General features: G+C 46.7%; 1 protein-coding gene across 2 annotated transcripts in view; it reads right to left on the bottom strand.

Moving 5' to 3' along the window:
• LOC147673937 (methyltransferase-like protein 25B) overlaps positions 1-18692 on the bottom strand; it is a 361337-nt gene that overhangs the window by 106263 nt on the left and 236382 nt on the right. For both annotated transcript variants that reach the window (XM_086945027.1, XM_086945026.1), the window contains exon 6: positions 13908-14051. In XM_086945027.1, the coding sequence (XP_086801153.1) occupies positions 13908-14051 (144 nt within the window). The remainder of the gene's footprint in view (positions 1-13907; positions 14052-18692) is intronic.

Below are 18692 nucleotides of genomic sequence, written 5' to 3'. Positions count from 1 at the left end.
TAAAACTCTTGCAAGAATCCTTTCCTGAACACCCGGGTTGGGACTGGGATCAGGAGGTACAGAGGGAACATCGCTACCACTTTAACATGAGGGGACAACACGACGGCAACAATGCAGCGGGTGGACAACCAAGGATGTTCTTGGTATACTTCGGGAAATTTCTTCTGAGGCAGCTGATATACGACCAGGCTCGCCCAAACTCCAAGAAGGGGGCTAATCGAATAAACTTCTTTGCAAAACCCGACTTTTGCCATCAGACAGTAAAGCGAAGATGGCGTTTAAGACAGCTAATTTCCCCATTCCATCAGCTGGGAGCAGAAGTCTTTCTCATAAACCCTGCCAGACGTAAAGCTATCTTTAATGGGGGCTCCAAAATATTTTTTATCAGAAATCAAGGCTGGGGAATACCTGGAAGAGATTAAGTCTAAGAAGGGTCCAAGATAAAGAGATTATCACACAGGCACGGACACGGGCTGGGCAGGGGAGGGACGCGGAGGGCTAAGCAGGGACCTTTTTTAATTTGCGGCTTTTTCTGCTCCTTTTTCTTAAACTTCCTGGGGCTCTCTTTTATGACAGTTTAGCTTCGGGTAACGCTTAAACTGTGTTGATCTAGTAATGTTCTACTTTAACTCATAAAAGCGAAATAGCCGAACACGTACTTAACTTACTGTAGGCGTGGTTGGCAGCTGAGACTCACCACGGACTACTATGATTCATGTTATACCTGACAGCTCTAAGAAAGGGGGGCGGGCTGGGGGGGAGGGGGGGAATCTAGAATGACACAGAGGAATAAAGGACACTTCTTCATGCACAATCACTCACTCACATACACAACAGGCAAGGTTAAAGAACTCATCGAAGGAAGAGTGTTCAACGTTTCAAGAAATCTCCGGCCTATTTTTCTTAAAATACTCAAATGGCTTAAATAAGTACTCTTAGGTTTATTTCTGCCAATATCTGTGGGCTGAACGATGCTTCAAAAAGGCAAAAAGTAGCGCAAGGTTTGCGGTCTTTGGGGGGTGACACCATCTGTCTCCATAAGACACACATTGAGGGATCATAAAAACACTTATTAAACTCACTAGGGCTTAAGGTTATTGGGGCTACTACACAGGGCGCTAAAATAAAAGGGGTAGGAATTATGGCTGAAAGGAGACTCCCTTTAAAGAATCCGCGTGTTAAATCTGACGCATTGGGTAGATGGGTAATTTCCGAATGCCACCTTTCCCCAAATCCTCTTTTCACTTTATGCTCAATCTACGGTAGCAATGTTGACGACCCAGGGATCATTAACTTGATTTCTGGGGAGTTAGCTCATTGGCCCACTCCAATAATCATTTGCGGTGATCATAACATCAATTTGCCATATGACTGGGAAATAGATAGCAAGTGGAGGTATAACGGCATAAAACCCCTAGTGTATCAAGCACTAATCAATCTAGCACAAACCCACGGGTTGAGTGACGTTTGGTCTAATCTTAATTCCACTCGACCCGGCTACACCTACTTTTCTGCCCCACACCGGACATTTGTTAGACTAGACTACTTCCTGATTTCATGCTCCCTACTGGACAAATGCACCATAGATACGGCCCTGCGCTTCATGTCGGACCATAATCAGCTTATCTTGAATATCGGGGGATTGAAGAACTGGAAGGAAGCACCAAGATGGACCTTCGAGAAAGCACTTTTACAAGATGCAGGTTATCGGGTTCACATGCAAACTTGGATTCAGGAGTTTCTGGAAATAAACTTAGTAACAGCCTCTAATATGGTAGTTTGGGACACACTAAAAGCGGGTATATGGGAAGAGACTTTAAGGTTCTCAGTCAGGAGAAACAAAAAAGATAACCGACTAATGACCGATCTCCAGGAAAAATTTAGAAAAAGCAGAAACTAAATTAGTCCAAATGGTTCAAACTGGACTGAATATTGAGAACACCTAAAATGAAGTAATACTTACTAAGGCGGAAATAGGGGCACTATTCGCAGAAAAAAACTGCAGCTAAGTGGGGGGCTATGCGGGAAACAAACTACGAGCGCAGCGATAGCATTGGTCATCACCTTGCTGTTAAGACCAGGCAACAGGCCACAAGCAGCGAAATACTTGCAATCCAACTATCGACAGGGATAGAGACCAGCGATCCTATTAAAATTCAAGAGGGCTTTCGAGATTTCTACGCCGAGTTATACTCAGAGGAGAATAACAGGTCAGCTGACTCAGGAGAACTCGAAATCACCTACTATATAAAAGACGTAGAGCTTAGGCAGCTCAGCCAGGACAACTGCGAGCAGTTGGAGGTTACCCCGACTTGGGATGACATCTCAGAAGCCTTAGCCAGCCTGGCAGATGGTAAAGCCGCAGGAATAGATGGCATTCCTGTAGAGTTCTATAAAATATTCGCACCCCAAATAAAATAAATTTTTCTTGCTGTAGTAACCGCCATATTCAATGGGGCCTCCGCTCTTGCCTCCTGGTCCAATGCCAAAATCTCTATATTTCCTAAAAAAGGCAAATCACCCTTAGAGATGGGGTCATACAGGCCAATCACACTTATAAATTGCAATTCCAAAGTCTATTCAAAATACTTGCAACAAGAATATCTTCTGTAGTTGAGTCTCTAGTGTCAGAATGGCAACACAGATTCATCCCAAAGAAAAGTACCACCGAACACATTAGGTGGGCTATCACTCAGTTTGACGCAGCACAAGTGTAAGGAGACCCGATGTCTCTGATCTTACTAGACGCTGAAAAAGCATTTGATCAGGTCTCCTGGCGGTTTCTGTGGTGTGTATTGAAGAGGATGGGCTTTGGGCCAAAACTTACGCAAGCAGTCTAAGCTCTGTACCAGAGCCCGACGGCCTGTGTGTCGATTATTGGGAGGTTAACTGAGCAATTTAACACCTCTCGGGGCACTAGGCAAGGCTGCCCTTGGTCTCTTTTGCTCTTTGTCCTCTACATAGATCCCCTAATCAAGAAAATTGAAAATAACCCAGCAATCTTGGCAGTGAGCATGCAGGGAATCAACACTAAAATTATGGCCTACGCTGATGACCTGGCCATAACCACCCCTGAACCTGAAAGTGAAATTTTGGCATTGGAATTGGAGGCACAAAAATTTGGAAAAATCTTAGGGAATACACTAAACAAAAACAAAACTCAAATAATAATAAACAATGAAGTTAATTGGATTGACAGACGGATTGTTACGAAGGCCAAATATCCGGGGGTAACTATAACGGCCAACTTAGACGAAATTGTAACTGAGAACCTATCCCCTTTGGCCACCGAAACAAAAAGAGCCCTAAAACAAATTGACAACTTACACCTGGCTCTTGTGAGCAGATGCAATGTAATCAAAATGACCTACTTCCTGAAATTGCTCCATCTCACTGGAATTTAGCAAGGCCAAGCTACAGAAGTTTCAGCAACTCTTTACGCAATTTATCTGGGCTTACTCACAACCGAGGCGGGCCCTGAAGCAACTGTCTCTACCCAGGAAGCGGGGGCTGGGCTTTTCCTAACATAGTACTTTATCATTGGGCTTCGGTTCTGCAATACAGCACTGAATTGATGAAGGAACACTCCTTCTCTCCTTCAACCAGTCTTCCTTCTCCATTTTGGCTTTTATTGGGAGAGGAGTCTTGCGGCTGTCTGTTCAGACAGGTATCCTTTTGATACTAGAATCGCGTCAGGTTCAACACTGATGAACTACTCTAAAGTCTTTTGGAACATACGCAGAACCTACGGGCTGGGAAGATTTAACTATTACACCCCTATTAGCGCAAACTGCCACCTACCTGCTATCTTTGGCATCACCTACCTAATAGACTGGTATAAGAACGGTATCTCAAACCTAGGAGACCTAATTTCCAGTGAAGGAGTTAAATCCTTTGCAGATCTACAAAACAAATATCGCCTGAAAAACCAAGACACCTTCAAACATCTTGCTACTCATGACTTTCTTTCTCGAAAGGCCGGCGGTCCTGCAGGGTTTGCGGAGTTTGAATTTATCAATCTGCTACGGACCCCAGTGACCCCCCGGATAGGCCCTATCTATGCAGCTCTAAATAGCCAACCCCCAGATGATATACCCAGGATAGCAGACAATTGGCTCACAAAACTAGAGGCCCCGTATAGCATGTTCTATAACTCACTGGAACTCTCCCAAAGCGACCTACTGTCAGCGAAATTACAGGCGCAACACTTTAAAACCATCTTCTTTTTATACACTCCACCTAGCAAAATTGCCAAATGGGGAGCAAGCAAAGGGACACTGTGCCCTCGGTGCTCGGAGTTCGGCGCTGATGCAGTACACATGTTTACCACCTGCCCAAAACGTACTCATTATCTTTCTTAAAATACAGGACTTTCTGGGGAGGGTCATTTCCCAGGCCATAGTATTGACTCCCATAACTTTATTGCTGTGGACACAAAAAGAGGTTAACAGGGAACAAGGTGGAGTGCTTATTTTTGTAGCTATGACAGTGTGGAGAATCTGTGTTGCTTCAGCATGGATTGAGACCGACCCGCCCCCTTTTCCCCAATGACTGGCTAGGCTAATGGCAACCTACCACCTCAAAAAGGCTGTATATGCCAAAAAAGGCTGAAAAGGGCGAAAGAAGGGACTACACATCTGGGTACCTCTCACCACCAGGCGAGAACAGTCTGATCAGCCTGGGCCAAACATCTAATCTGTCTTCTTTTGTACAAGGGGATGTCCTGTTAGTTAAAAGGGTAGCTTACGGTCAGCCAAAGTTGACGGTGCTCATACTCTTTCTTTCTTTCTTTTATCTCTTCCTATGCTCTTTTGTCATCTCTCTCTTCTTTTACCTTGTAGTTGTTCTTGTCAATGTTGACCCTAACGCGTCCATTTGTATATATCTTTGTGTCCTTGAAACTTGGTAACTTTGTAGCAGTAGGGGGTGGGGGTGGGAAATGAATATGCCAAACTCTGTACTCACTGCATTGGAATTTTTTTTAAAAAAAAACAAAAAAAACACAACCACCAGCACACCCACAGGCACAACAACCACCACATACGCAACCACCAGCACACCCACAACCACCAGCACACCAACAGGCACCACCACACTCACAAGCACCTCAACAGCAGATCCAAATGTAAACCTACAAGCAACACAATGCCTACCAAACACAAACACACACACTCACCTGAATACAAAACACCTGAGAAACCACACATTTCCACACAAAAACTAGACCCACATGCACCTGCAAAACATACACTCACAAGCACTACAACTCCAGCATCCACCTCAACAGCACACTCATCCTCACCAACACCCTCACACACCAGCACACCTACATGCAAAAACACAGCCACCAAACAAAATTCACAGACCAATATACACCTGCAAGGGAAACAAACACCCACACTTATACAACATACACCAGACCCACATGCAACCGCAAAACTGACAATAACATGCACGTCACACACTGCAGCTCCCTCTACCTGGTGGTGACGTTAGGCAGGGGAGGGTCAGGGTGGGAGGTTGTAAAATGCGGGATATGGACCATTAGAGGTAAGTACCGAAAAAAAAAAAAGAAGTTTGTTGCCAACACTGCATCGCCAAATGTGAACGTGAAACAGACGGTGGCCACATCACCCACCCTTTGGGGATGCCAGGTGAGGAGACCCTGAGATTGGGGAGGAGTTGCCGGCTCCCTGAACCTGTAGTGTCTGTAGTGTAGAGCAGCTGGGCCCCATCACGGCTGATCCCGTGAGGTGTCCTGGGGCAAGTCTGGAGGAATTGCACTGCTCCCTCTTGCCTGCTCTGATTCCAGCTCTGATGGAACATTGCTCTCCTCTGAGGGCTTGGGGGCATAACTCGATGCCAGTAAGATCACACGGCCTGCCCTTCACCACCTGCTGTGAGAGCGAGCCGGACCCTGAGTGCTGTCCAGCTCCTCGCAGTCTGGAGGGTGGCACGTAACCCCATGTTCCAATCAGACGTGGGCTGATTGTGCCTGGGGGTGCTTTCCCCCCCTCTGTGGGATTCTGTGCAGGTACCCGTTCTGCAATGCAAGTGCCTGGGTAGTGACTCTGTCGTGTGCCACCGAGTCTGTTGATTGGTGAACCATTCATCACCATAGGTAAGGACAAACCTGCATGGCCTCATACAACAAACATCATAACTCAATATACAACTCTGCATCCGCCCGTCCAGAGCATAACAAAGCAAATAGTCACACTAGATGCTGAGAATTTGCCTGGGGAAGATGCAGAGCCGTCTAGGTCTGACTTGCTGGTGGCCTTCCAGGGTTCCCATATCGCCCTCATACACGAAATCGAAGCCGTGTCAGCCAATGCCAATGTTCTTCGGCTGACCTAAGAAAGGTTTCTGCTAAAGTCAAATCTACGAAGGGCAATATCCCAGAACTGCAGGAAGAGGTCACAGTCCACAAATTCCAGATGTCTCAGATGACCACTAACACTGCAGAATTAGACAGACGCGCTGAAGACTCAGAGGGCTGCTCCCGCTGGAGTAATATTAGGGTCCTGGGAGCTCCTAAACGAGCAGAGGAGTCCTCCACGGAAAAAATCCTGGAAAATTGGGTGCAGAATGTGTTCATGCCACTGGGACTGTCTTGAATTTTTTTTGGTAGAAAGGCTCATTGAGCAACAGTGCTGCCGCCATGGCCTGGGGCTACCGCAGTGCCATTACAGCAAAGATCCTCAAGTACCTCAAGAGGGATTGCATCCTTCGTGCTGCCAGGCAGCACCCAGTCCCTCCCTTGGCCAAAGCCAAAATTGTGATTTACCCAGACTACACGAAGCAGGTGCAGGTGCAGGATCAGAGGCAAACGTTTTTAATGTAAAACAAAATTGAAGGCGATTGGCCTTAGGTAAAGGCTCTTATAACCTGCGAAACTTAAAGTCCTACATCAAGGAAAAGCCCAATTCTTTGAGATTCCGGAGGAGGTATGGGACTGGCTTGAGCTGAGGGTTGACAACTCAGACTCCCTGGCAGGCTTCAGCTGGCAACAGACGAAAAAGTACGCGCTCAGAGATCTGTGTGCCAACCACGTTCAAAGGTGATGAGCCCTAAAGTGGCAATCAGCAATGATGGTACTATGCAGCTGAATACCGTTGACCAGTCGAAGTTTGATCAGGGTTTGGATCTCCAAATGCAGTTAAAAGACACTGAAACTGGGGCTTCCAGCACAGCAATGGACTTTGCACCTGATACTCTTGTTGCCCGTAGGTTGGGGAGAATGCTGAGGGTGAATGATTACTGACGCTCAACGTATGCCAAGTTTGGATGGAATGATTGTTAGCTGAACGTGTCTGTGCCTGTAAGATGTGGGTCATGGATTTGTCTCGGGTGGCCAGATATATGACTGTTCTCAGACTTCGGATGGGAACACAGCTGGCAGATGATGATGATCGAGGTGAGTCAGACAGAGCTGGGGATTAATATGCAAGATACGTTCATTTACAAGTAGACAACATGGGGCTGTGCGCAGCACAACTAACTGTTAATCAGGTGGTTAAACTGACTGGCCGGGTAGCTATTCAACTCTTTGATTTAGCCAGCCCTGGTTGGACTGGGGGGGATGCTGTGTGAGTCCTGTCACTTGCACTAGGTGGGCATAGATGGTTGATTGGTTGTACCATGTTTGTCAGAGGGTGGGAGAGGGTTGGATTGTTTGACTGTCAATTTTTGCATTACTTGGTTAACTTAGCAGTTGATCAGAAGTGGGACTGGATTGTGAGGATGGGAGGGGCATACTCACTATTGCGCCAGATTTGTAATGGGGATTGAATGCAGATTCATAACCTGGAACATCTGATGTCCGAGGACTTACACTAAAGGACACAGGGCACTCACATTTCTAAAATGCCACAACATCGGCATAGCATGCTTGCAAGGAACACACCTTGATGACCCAGGAGCCTCAGGATTAGCTAAAAATGGTTGGGTCAGACCAATTATGCCTCTTTTTCTACAAACGCTCAGAGGGTGTTGATCTGGATGTTACCAGGGATTTCTTTCTCCCTCACATACATGGAGGGAGATGTGGAGGGCATGTACGTCCTAATACAGGGTTCACTGGGCAGTTCTGACTTATGAATACTTAATTCCTACACACCCGCTGTAGATGACTGCAGGTTCTTCTTCACTATAGAGGACCTGCTCATACACAAGGTCCAGCTTCCCCTTCTTTGGTTTGGGGACTTCAACTGTATTTCAGGCCGGACCTAGACATAACCCAGCCAGGGCAGGTGCGAAACCACACATGACAGCGGTGCTCCGAGAGTTAATGACCAACATTGGACTGGACAACGCACGGTGATGACAACACCCCACAGAAAGCATATACATGCCACTCGGCCTTACCCAGAGGATACTAGAATAACTTCCATGGCTCGTTTTCTGTCTGATCATTCCACCGTCGGCTGCGTAGAGACATCTGGTGGTGTACCACAGGGACGGAAGTCCTGGCGGATGCCTACGGATATCCTCGATGATCCAGTAGGGCGTGATGCACTCTTGCAATCTCTGGCGGGTTGCTTGAGTTTAATTGGGACTCCACCGGTAGTAGAGCAACAGAATGGGAGGCTCTTAAAGCGGTGTTGGGGGGCACTTTTTTAGGACTGACTCGCAGAGTCCACGGCCAACTCCAGTCTGAAGCGACTGGGGAGGAATTGCAACTTGCTAGAGTACAACCGACATATTCACCCATCCCTGCCATGCTCCAGGAGGAACACACAATTTGTGGCTGCTTATCTGACGTATGGAATAGTCTTCATAAATATCCCTAAAATAATAAAGACAACAGTTGCATCATGAGGGAGACAATTCTGGGAGCTTACAGGCCTGGATACTCTGTAGGAACCCCACCCCTGACAACTTGCTTGTCTACCTCGAGCGCTATGAACATCCTTTCTAGAGTGGGTTTCATGAACATGTTCCGTCTGCACCTACAGAGTTACACAGCAGATCCAAGCATAGTTGTTCTCACATACACCCCTTTTTTAGAAAGTTTGGATCTCCGTAGGCTTGAGTAGGCTTCTCTGTAAGAGGTGGATGAACAACTGACTTTGGAGGCGTTTTGGACGGTCCTGAAATCGCATCTGCGATCTAAGGTGCCCGAGAGCGACGGGTTGCCGTCTGAATTTTATCAGACAAATGCGGCTATCTTAGTGCAGGGACTACTCGTTGTGTTCTTTCTCAAGGCTATGGAAGAAGAAAAACTGCTTCCTACCACACAGGAGGGAGAGATCAGCATGATACTCAAGCCAGGGGTAGTGGTGGATAACCCCACCGCTTATAGACCCCAACGATAATCAATACAGGTATGGAGGTGCTATGCAAAGCACTGTCCTGCAGCTTGATACCTTAAATGGCATATTTGGTCCATGAGGACCAGTCCGATTCTGTACTGGGGCACAGCATTGCCATGACTCTCCAACGATTATATTTCTTACATGAGGTCCAGCATCGTTGTCACGCGTTGCACTCGATCTTGTAATAGCTTTTGATACGGTGAACTGGGGGTACCTTCTCCAGGTGTTGCGGCATTACCGGCTTTGGCCCGTGAAACTGCGGATGGATTCAGCTACTCTATTTGGAGTCAACAGCGCAAGTGCGCATTGGACAATACCAATCGGAACTCTGGCAGTTAGGCTGTGGCACACTGCAGGGCTATCCTTTGTCACAGCTGTTGTTTGCACTTGGAATTGAGCCCCTGACAAGATGGGTGCATAGGGAATTGAGTGAATGTGGCATACTACTGGGTGAGAAATAGAGGCTAACAACAATTATTTACCTAGACCCAGTAAGCACTGCTTGAGGGAATATATCACATTATAAAAAAAGCGTATTCATATTTCCGAAGTCATGTTTCTTTTACTTGTATTTAAATTCTTCAAAAAAGTCTTTGCTAATACAGAGACCACTCCTAAATTTCCCCAAAACAATATTTTCATTCACAAATATCCAAATTATTAATAACTCATTATTTAACTTGTATTTTGCTCTGAACTAAGAGTGTTGTGTCCAATGCATTTTGGGACAAACGCCCTTCCCTCAGGCGTTGTGTATCATAACTGTGAGAACAAACAAACAAATGCAACAAGTTGGACTTGAACCGAGCAGTAACAATTGAAAAGATATAATAACATGAAAATCCAAGCTCTGTACTCAAATGTGAAATTTGTAGATAGTGTTGAACACCACACCATGCCAACATGTAGCCAAAAGTATACTGAAGTCTAAGAATAGATAGACCCAAACCATCAGTTGTTCCAACCAAAGTAGTGTTTGTGTCGATAATGAAATATTTATACGAAGCCCCAGAATACTTTTTTGAAGAATTTAAATGCAAGTAAAAGAAAAATAACATTGGAATTATGAATAAGCTTGTTTATTAATGTGATATATTCCCTCAAGCAGTGCTTACTGGGTCTAGTAAACAAATTGTTCTTAGCCTCTATTTCAAAGAATGTTTTATGTATGATAGACACATACATACTTGTTTAGCAGGCACATAGCTTAAATTTTTGTCTATTCTCTGAAATCTTGGGGGCCTATTACGATTGCGGTTGCGGTTTTTCCGCATCCTCCGGGCCGGCGGAAGCCACCGCCGGTCCGGAGGATGCGGAAAAACCGCAGCGGACCCACCACCACATTAGGATGGCTGGTGGGTCCTGGTTTCCGTCCGCAGCTTTTCCGCCGTGGTTGGCTTTCAACCGCAGCGGAAAAACCCTAATATGGTGGCGGTGTCTTTCAGACACCGCCAGCCATATTAGGATGCCCCAAAAGAAATGCTTTTCCACAGCGGGTTTTCCGCCGTGGAAAAGCATACGGACCTTCACTGCGGGGGCCCGTTGCGGGCCCCCTAGGTGAAGGGGGGGTGGGGGGTGCACATGGGGGGTACCTATGGTACCCCCCTGCATTTGCATGCAGAAAGCGGTAGGCACCGCGCGGCGCCTGCCTCTTTCTGCATACAAATGCAATGCCTGCATTTTTAACGTTGCTGCGGGTGCAGCTTGAAGCCACACCCGCCGCAATGTTAAAAATAGAGGATGTGACCGCCAGGGTGGCGGTCACATCCTAATCGCACAGGAGGGAACCCCGCAGCCCATGCGGAGGTTCCCTCCTCCTCAGTGATCGCGGACGGACGCAAGTCCGTCCGCGATCATAATCGGTCCCTTAGTGTGCACAATATACTTCCATTTTTATACTACTGGGTGAGACATCACGTCTTTTTTTGCTCTATGCCAACAATGCAGTTTTATCTTTCATCGCCCCGTCAAGCTCTGTCGAAACTGCTGAGGATGCTAGATGAATTTGGTAAGATATTGGGTCTTCACCTTAACCGCAACAAGTCACTGGTGTTCCTCCTTTCCTCCTTGGTCGACATTACGATACACCGGCTACCTGCCCTAGGCCTGGATGGGAGCTCACTTAATTCCGGTATCTCGAAATCAGGGTTGCTCACACATGTAAATTACAGATCCAGATAACTATGGACAGGGTAATTGATTCCCTGTGGTCCTCTGTGACCTTTTCGAGCACACTGCCACAATCATGGATGGGAAGAATGGCCCATAGCTAAAATAGTTCTATTGGTGTCTGTATAACTTCCAACACTCATTCTGCCCCTCCATTCTTGGGCCTTCAAATAAATGAACTCCATTCTTACTTCGCTACTTTGGGCGGGTCGGCGCTGTAGGGTGGCTTTAGCTACTATGACCAGATCAGAATAAAAATGCCGCCCAACGGTTTGATCAGGGTGATAACTGGGAAAAACATCTATTAGCCTGCAGCATAGCAGTAGATCGGCTACCGGAACTCCTGATGGAGGGGTCTGAGCTGCCCACGGAAATCCTGGATACAGTCGGACAGACCTCAGCTCTTGGGCAAAAGATTGCTCAGGTAGTCTTGAAGTGAGCTCCATTCTATAGAGAACTGAGAATCTGGATGCTAACACCGGTCAGACAGATGATGGACACTATGTCCTTTAGAGCCTGTAGGATAGGGGCCACCGCTACCTGGGGGACCTGTACCTAGATGAGTCATTTATTTCCTTTGAGGGGGCCGGGTAAGAATTCACTCTTGGGTCTGGACATTTCTTTCACTACGCTGGCCTAGCCGTAGTCACCGGAGAGCCAGAGAGGCCTGTTCATGCTACCTTGCTGCGCCAGAACCCACACAAACCTTATGTTAGAAGAGAGATACGTAGCTTGGAATTCTCTATTCACCAGATTGGTTTCTTGACGAGGAACAACTCGACAGAGTTTCTTTTCAGGTCATTAAGTTCGGTGACTAAGGAACACTGCTAAGTCACTTTTCTCAACGAAGAATGTACTACTCACAATTGCAAGTGAAGATATTCACGAACTTGTAAATACTATGAACACGGAGCACTGGCTATAACTCCAATGTCTTAACTATGGGTCACATGAATTCGGTGTCTCAATCTACACCTAAGAATTTCTAACTAGAATTTCCTCAATACTAGTGAGCACTCTTGAATAACGCCCACTCACAACAAAATCTTTTTTGAAGTGCACAGCGCGCTCGCTCCTCAACTCAGCGCAAGACTAGAACATACCTATTCCCAAGCCGCGGTAATAGCGGCGGCCATCTTGGAATTACATTCTAATAAAGATCGAACGAAACATTAACCATCTCTGGCTTCACAATCACTCTGGGTCTCTTCAGAACCTGGAAGGGCAGTGTACCTTGCAAAGCGCTGACAGTGTGATTCCTGACAGTTATTATCACAATTTCAAACATACCAGACTTGACCATACTGCTAATCTCACAACAGACACACACTGAGCAGGGATTCCCTTATGCATTCCTATGGGAGGGTCAGCTACTCTCACTCCCACTAAATGTAACAGAGAGCGCACGCACTTTGCACTGGACCACAGGGCTAAAAAGCCCAGCAACCTAAAACCACTAACACTACACAGAAAAAAGGCTGGGAGAAATGCAAAAAGTTTAGGGGTGAACCTGCCAAAAGGGCCAAGTCCAACACCTTAGGTATCCTTTAACTTGCGGATCCGCTCGCCATTTGATTGATCTGTTATATAGGTCCATGTGTGTTGATGCACTGGGATCACTCCCATGGGCCAGTGTGTTTTGGGATATGGATCTGGTTACCCCCTAGGGAACGAGAACTGCACACAAGTTGATAAGCTCACACATTCCGTCTCCTGTACCGCCAGCTTTCAATTAATTAATTACAACTTCCTTCACAGCACATATCTTACGACTAGGGACCTACACTGTATATCCCCGACCCGACCTAATAACTGTCCCCATTGTAACCTGGACAGTGCTGGCTTTATACATTTAGCCTGGCAGTGCCGCCAGGTACAGAACTTTTAGACTCAAGGGGTGAAAGACATACACAGGGGCACGCATCTGCTGATGTCCCTTACTCTAGAGCGTTGCCTGCTGGGCAAAGTGAAGCATCCGAAAGGTAAGAATATGCCATACAAATTCTTAGAATTAGTATTGGTCTTGCAAAGATGGAGGGTTGCTATTATGTGGCTGGAGCAGAGAGCGCCTGAGATTGTACACTGGCATAGGGATGTCACTGAGTGGAGGAAACACACATGATAACTTGTAGGTGAGATGAGAAGGTGACGGAAGACCAGGCTGAATGCTGAGACCTCTCTGCCACATTACTAGATCCAGATTCTGAACTGGTGACTGATGATAGTACTGACATGAATGACGAGAAGTGATTTATTGTTCTCAGACTTTTACCATCTTGTGATAATAATGTGCATTGTGTGTGTGCTCTTCCTTGCCTTGCATATTGCTGTTAGCTACTTTGTAGTTGTGAATTTGCATAAAACTGAAACAATAAAGTTATCATTTAGAAAAAGTAAACTCTGTTCACAAATTATTACCCTTGCTTGCTTTTCTCTCTCCTTTTGTAGTGTTACGGCAAGTTGCTGGTCAAACTTTGTTGCCATATGGACGAGATGTTCATCTGCTTCAACAGCTGTGATGGACAAATCAAGGCCGAAAGATAAGAATCTGGAAAGATGGCCCTGGGAAATGAGAGAGAGAGAGAAAGAAAAATCCACTAAAGCTTTTTCATCATTTTTTATTTCAAGTTCAACCACAAACTAAAACTTTATTTTCAATGTAAATACCTATAATTGATACACAATGCCAGGGAGTCTAAGGGACACTATGTAATGTAATATATCTGTGCAAAGTGTGTTATGGTTCTGGGTAAACAAGTAAAATACAATGAAATTTGCTAGTTATGAATATTACTGCACACAACACTCCACTTGTGCCACCCACTATGCTCAAAACACCTTGGGCCATGTACAGCCAACCTCCGTTGTGTATGGCTGTCGAAGAGTCATACAAACAATTGCTAAAGAAAATGATCGAAGTCCGAGCAACTAAGCCATTTCCTTTTTAAACACGCATTTACAATGTAATAGGTCTTGCATTATTAAAGTTTGAGCTATTGGCATTGTAAATGACAATGGGCCATATGTAGGTGGCCAAATACCGGTCGGTAACACGAAAAAGGGTCTTTTTTCGGTGTTACCGACATTTATTTAGCCATGTGAGATGTACGTAATACCGAATCGATTCGATAATAACGAATCAGTAAAAAATCATATATACCGATTTGAAATTACCGAAACAATGAATACCGAATCGGAATTAACGATTCGGTAAAACCCCCAAAAATGCAATGTAGCAAACCTCGTTAATACCGAATATGACCAAAATCGGTAATAACGATTCGGTATTTACCACGTTTCAAGAGCATGTGGTAATCAGGTGCAGTGCATATAAACAGGCCCAAAATGCATCTGTGTGAACACAATGGCAGGCCTCTACCTCATAGCAAGGCGGCTACGCTTGAGAGCAGCAGGAATGAGGATCTGGAGACGTGAAGAGAGGGTGTACAGATTACGCATCACATTGTTCCAATTGACAGAACCTGAAATAAATGAAAGATACAGATTGCACCCAGACACCATCCTGGACCTAATACGGGACCTAAGACCCTATCTGGAGCATCAGACACCAAGGGCCCACGCAATCCCCACCCATGTCCAGGTACTCTGCTGCCTGCACCTCCTTGCATCAGGAAGTTTCCAGGGTGTGATAGCTGCAGTGGGTGGAGTGTCACAGAGCTGTCTATCCCGTTTCTTCAACACCTTCCTGGACGCCATGATGGACAGAATGGAACATTACATTTCCTTCCCCAGTACACAGGCGGAGCTGCAGAGAACCAAGCTGGAGTTCTACCAACTTGCCCATTTCCCCCACGTCATTGGCTGCATCGATGGGACCCATATTCCCATCTGCCCACCTGCAGCAAGTGAATACATATACAGAAACCACAAATCCACCCACTCAATCAATGTGCAGGTGATCTGCAATGCCAAATACATTATAATTTACATCATGGCCAAATTCCCCGGGAGTAGCCACGACGCGTACATGTTCAGGAACAGTGGCATACATACACGTCTGTTTGCTGGTGAATTTGGCGACGGATACATACTAGGTAAGTAAATGTGACACACCCTGATGTACACCCTGGCTCAAGCTGTTGGTCACACAAATCAATGCCACTTACTTCTGACCATAGGTGACAGCGCATATGCCCTCCGGCCGTATCTACTCACACCATATCTCAACCCAACCACCCGAATGGAGAGGAGATACAATGTGGCACATAGGAGCAAACGCAACGTGGTGGAGCGCACATTTGGATTGCTCAAAAGCAGATTCCGTTGCCTCCACAAAACAGGAGGTGCATGTCTGTACAGCCCCGTCAAATGTTGCAAGATAATTGCTACGTGTGCAATGCTACACAATCTGGCCACTAATACAGGAACAGCAGTAGAACTAACTGAGTCAGAGGACGAGGACGAGGAAAACCCTCAGCCAGAGCCCTGCGCAGCTGGTGTTGCAATTGAACTTGAAGGGAGACAGAGACGGGCAGAGATTACGTCAAACTATTTCTGAGTGAGTAACGACACTGAGCCATTAACAGTTACATGTAGAGGTGTTTATTGGGCACACCTCCAGTATTGCGAGCATTGTCCAATCGGACATGGGTTACATCACCCATCACATCCTAATACACAGCCATAGTCCTTTACTTCCTGCGTCCACGTGCTGCACGTGCACGTTCCCCATCGACACTGTCTGGTGTGTTGCACTGTTCCTGTGCTGGCACGTTTCGTCCACTACAACTCCTGCACTCGGTGGGTGAGGGTGTAATGCTACCACGGCTGGTAGCCTCCTCACTGTCCCCCCCCCTTCCATATTGGACGCCTTGGCATTCTGCATGAGCTCTAGCACTGAGGTCATGGACACCATCCCCCTGGCCACATCCCTGCTGCAATGCGCCATCTCTTCCTGCATGGCGATGGACCTGCGACACATCAGTGATGTAGTAGTGGCCAGCCGGTTCACCGACTTGGTATAGGCCTGGAGTCTCTGTCTCTCCCAGCGCCTGCCAACACGGTCCTGCTCAAGCTGGCTGCAGAGGTTGTCCACCGAGGTAGCTACTCTCTCCATCCCTGCACACAAGTTCTCCCCCATGGCACTGATGCCCTTCTCCATCTTGTGCATATGCCTGTTTATGTTTGCCACCTCCCTGTGTTTTGACTTCATCTCCCTCCATTGCAGGCGCTGGACCTTCAGCATGTTGCCTTCCAGTCCAGCAAACACACTGTCACCCTGCTCGGATGCTTCTGGACTGCCCGGCCTTGCCCTGTGGCGTCTTGATGAGATGTGGGCGCCCTCGGATGCAGAACCAGCCCGCTCCCTGTTGGATCTATCTCCTATGGGACTTTGTTCGCCCAATCTGCCCTCCTCCTCTGACTCCTCCATCTGCTGGAGGGTGACCACGGCATGCCACCTGCCTGACTGTGGTGGTGGTGGTGGTGTTGGTGAACGTCGCAGTGGTGACTGAGTGAGAGGGGATTGCGGCCCTCCCTCGCGCTGTGGTGGAGGATTGGCTGCCTGTGATGGCGCAGAGCTGGTGGTCCCTGCAGAGATGCTGTCATCATCCTGTTGCCTCCCCTCTGGCCTGGCTGACCTGCCTCTGCTGCCCTCTGCTGCACTGCGAGATGACTCGCGTGTAATGACACAAATGTAAATATACTCAATGCTCTGTCTGCAATGGCATTACATTAAACTACATGCCTACAGTGCACAGTGGTTGTCCTGACCTATCCAATTTATTTACCATGCTATTGTGTATGCTGGCCTGACTGTCCTGATCATGAGTTCACACTGACTACATCACCCATAATGCATTGCAGGTAACCAGTAAGACATGGTGTGGAGTGGGAGCCCTTTTACCACTATGGGGATTAAGATTGGGGGTAACGCAGCATGCTGGGCATGCTTCTTACCTTGTTTTCTTGCTGCTCTGGTTGAGCTATCTGCATTTCCCATGCCACTCACACTCTCCGACTGGATGGTGGACTCCACCATCTGTTCCAGTGGTGTTGGTGCAGGGGCTCGGTTTTTACCTCCTCCTGTTTTGCCAGCCTGCCTCTGTCTCTCTGCCATCCTCAGTTTTGCTGTCTTCCTGAGGTCGTACCACCTCTTTTTGATGTCCTCTATGGTGCGCAGGGTCACACCTATGGCATTGATCTTGTCCCGAATGCCACTCCAGATTTGCCTCTTCTGTGACTCTGGCACTTGGTGGGACTGGGCTCCAAAAAGCTTGTGGTGCTCTTGGCTGACATCCTGGATCAGGACCTCAAGCTCCTTGTCACTGAACTTGAGTTTTCGTTTTCTGTCACCTCCCTCCTTCTCCCTGTCCTGGCTTGCCATTTCAATGCTTGTTCTGTTGTTTTTCTGCCTTGCTTGTGGCTGTGTGGCTGTGTTGCTGCTGGCTCCTCAGCTCTCCTGCCTGCCTCACCGTGAGCTCCTGGTCCTGTGCACCTGGCTGGGTGTGGCCACTTCCTGTTTGGGAGGTAATTGGATGTATCAGGATTGGCTGATTCACCAAATTACGATTTTTTGAATTACCGAATCGGTATTTCTGAATTCGGTAATGGATTCTGTAACACCGATTCGGTATTAGGCTTTCGGTATTTTTGATTTTTTACCAATTAGTTCAGATTTGGTATTTAATACCGAATTGTAACGAATCGGTAAAGTTTAACGATCTTTTACCTACATCACGTTTACCGAATTCTTAATACCGATTCGTTAAAATTCGGTATTAAGGATTCGGTATTCGCAATTTACCTACATATGGCCCAATGTCTTTTATTCATTTATTTTTAAAACCTGCAATCTGTGCATAAACATGCACTTTGAACATATAGTCCTTGCTTACAATGAGCAAGGCTGGCAGTAAAAAAGACTGCCAGCCTTGCTTCTCATAAGCATGGACTATAAGTACAAAGTGCCTGTTTACGCACCAATGCAATTGGGTGAAAAAATCAAAACTAAAATATTCCCCGGTCAGGATCGCAAATGTTGGCATGCACACTTTGCATCTCTACAAGGACAACACCATTAAGAACCGCGCCTGTTGTGAAACTGCGGCCTGTGAGGATGTTTATATTTGTATCTTCCGTCCTCAGAACCAGTGGAGAGATGACAGGATGTCTCATACAGCCAGACAATGTTACAGTAATCACAGAATTAAAGGTCTCAACGTTACAGTCTGGACTTCTGTT

This window comes from Lissotriton vulgaris, chromosome 12 (assembly GCF_964263255.1).
Source record: "Lissotriton vulgaris chromosome 12, aLisVul1.2, whole genome shotgun sequence".
NCBI classification, from domain to species: domain Eukaryota; kingdom Metazoa; phylum Chordata; class Amphibia; order Caudata; family Salamandridae; genus Lissotriton; species Lissotriton vulgaris.
This window is presented reverse-complemented; position numbering and strand designations above follow the sequence as displayed.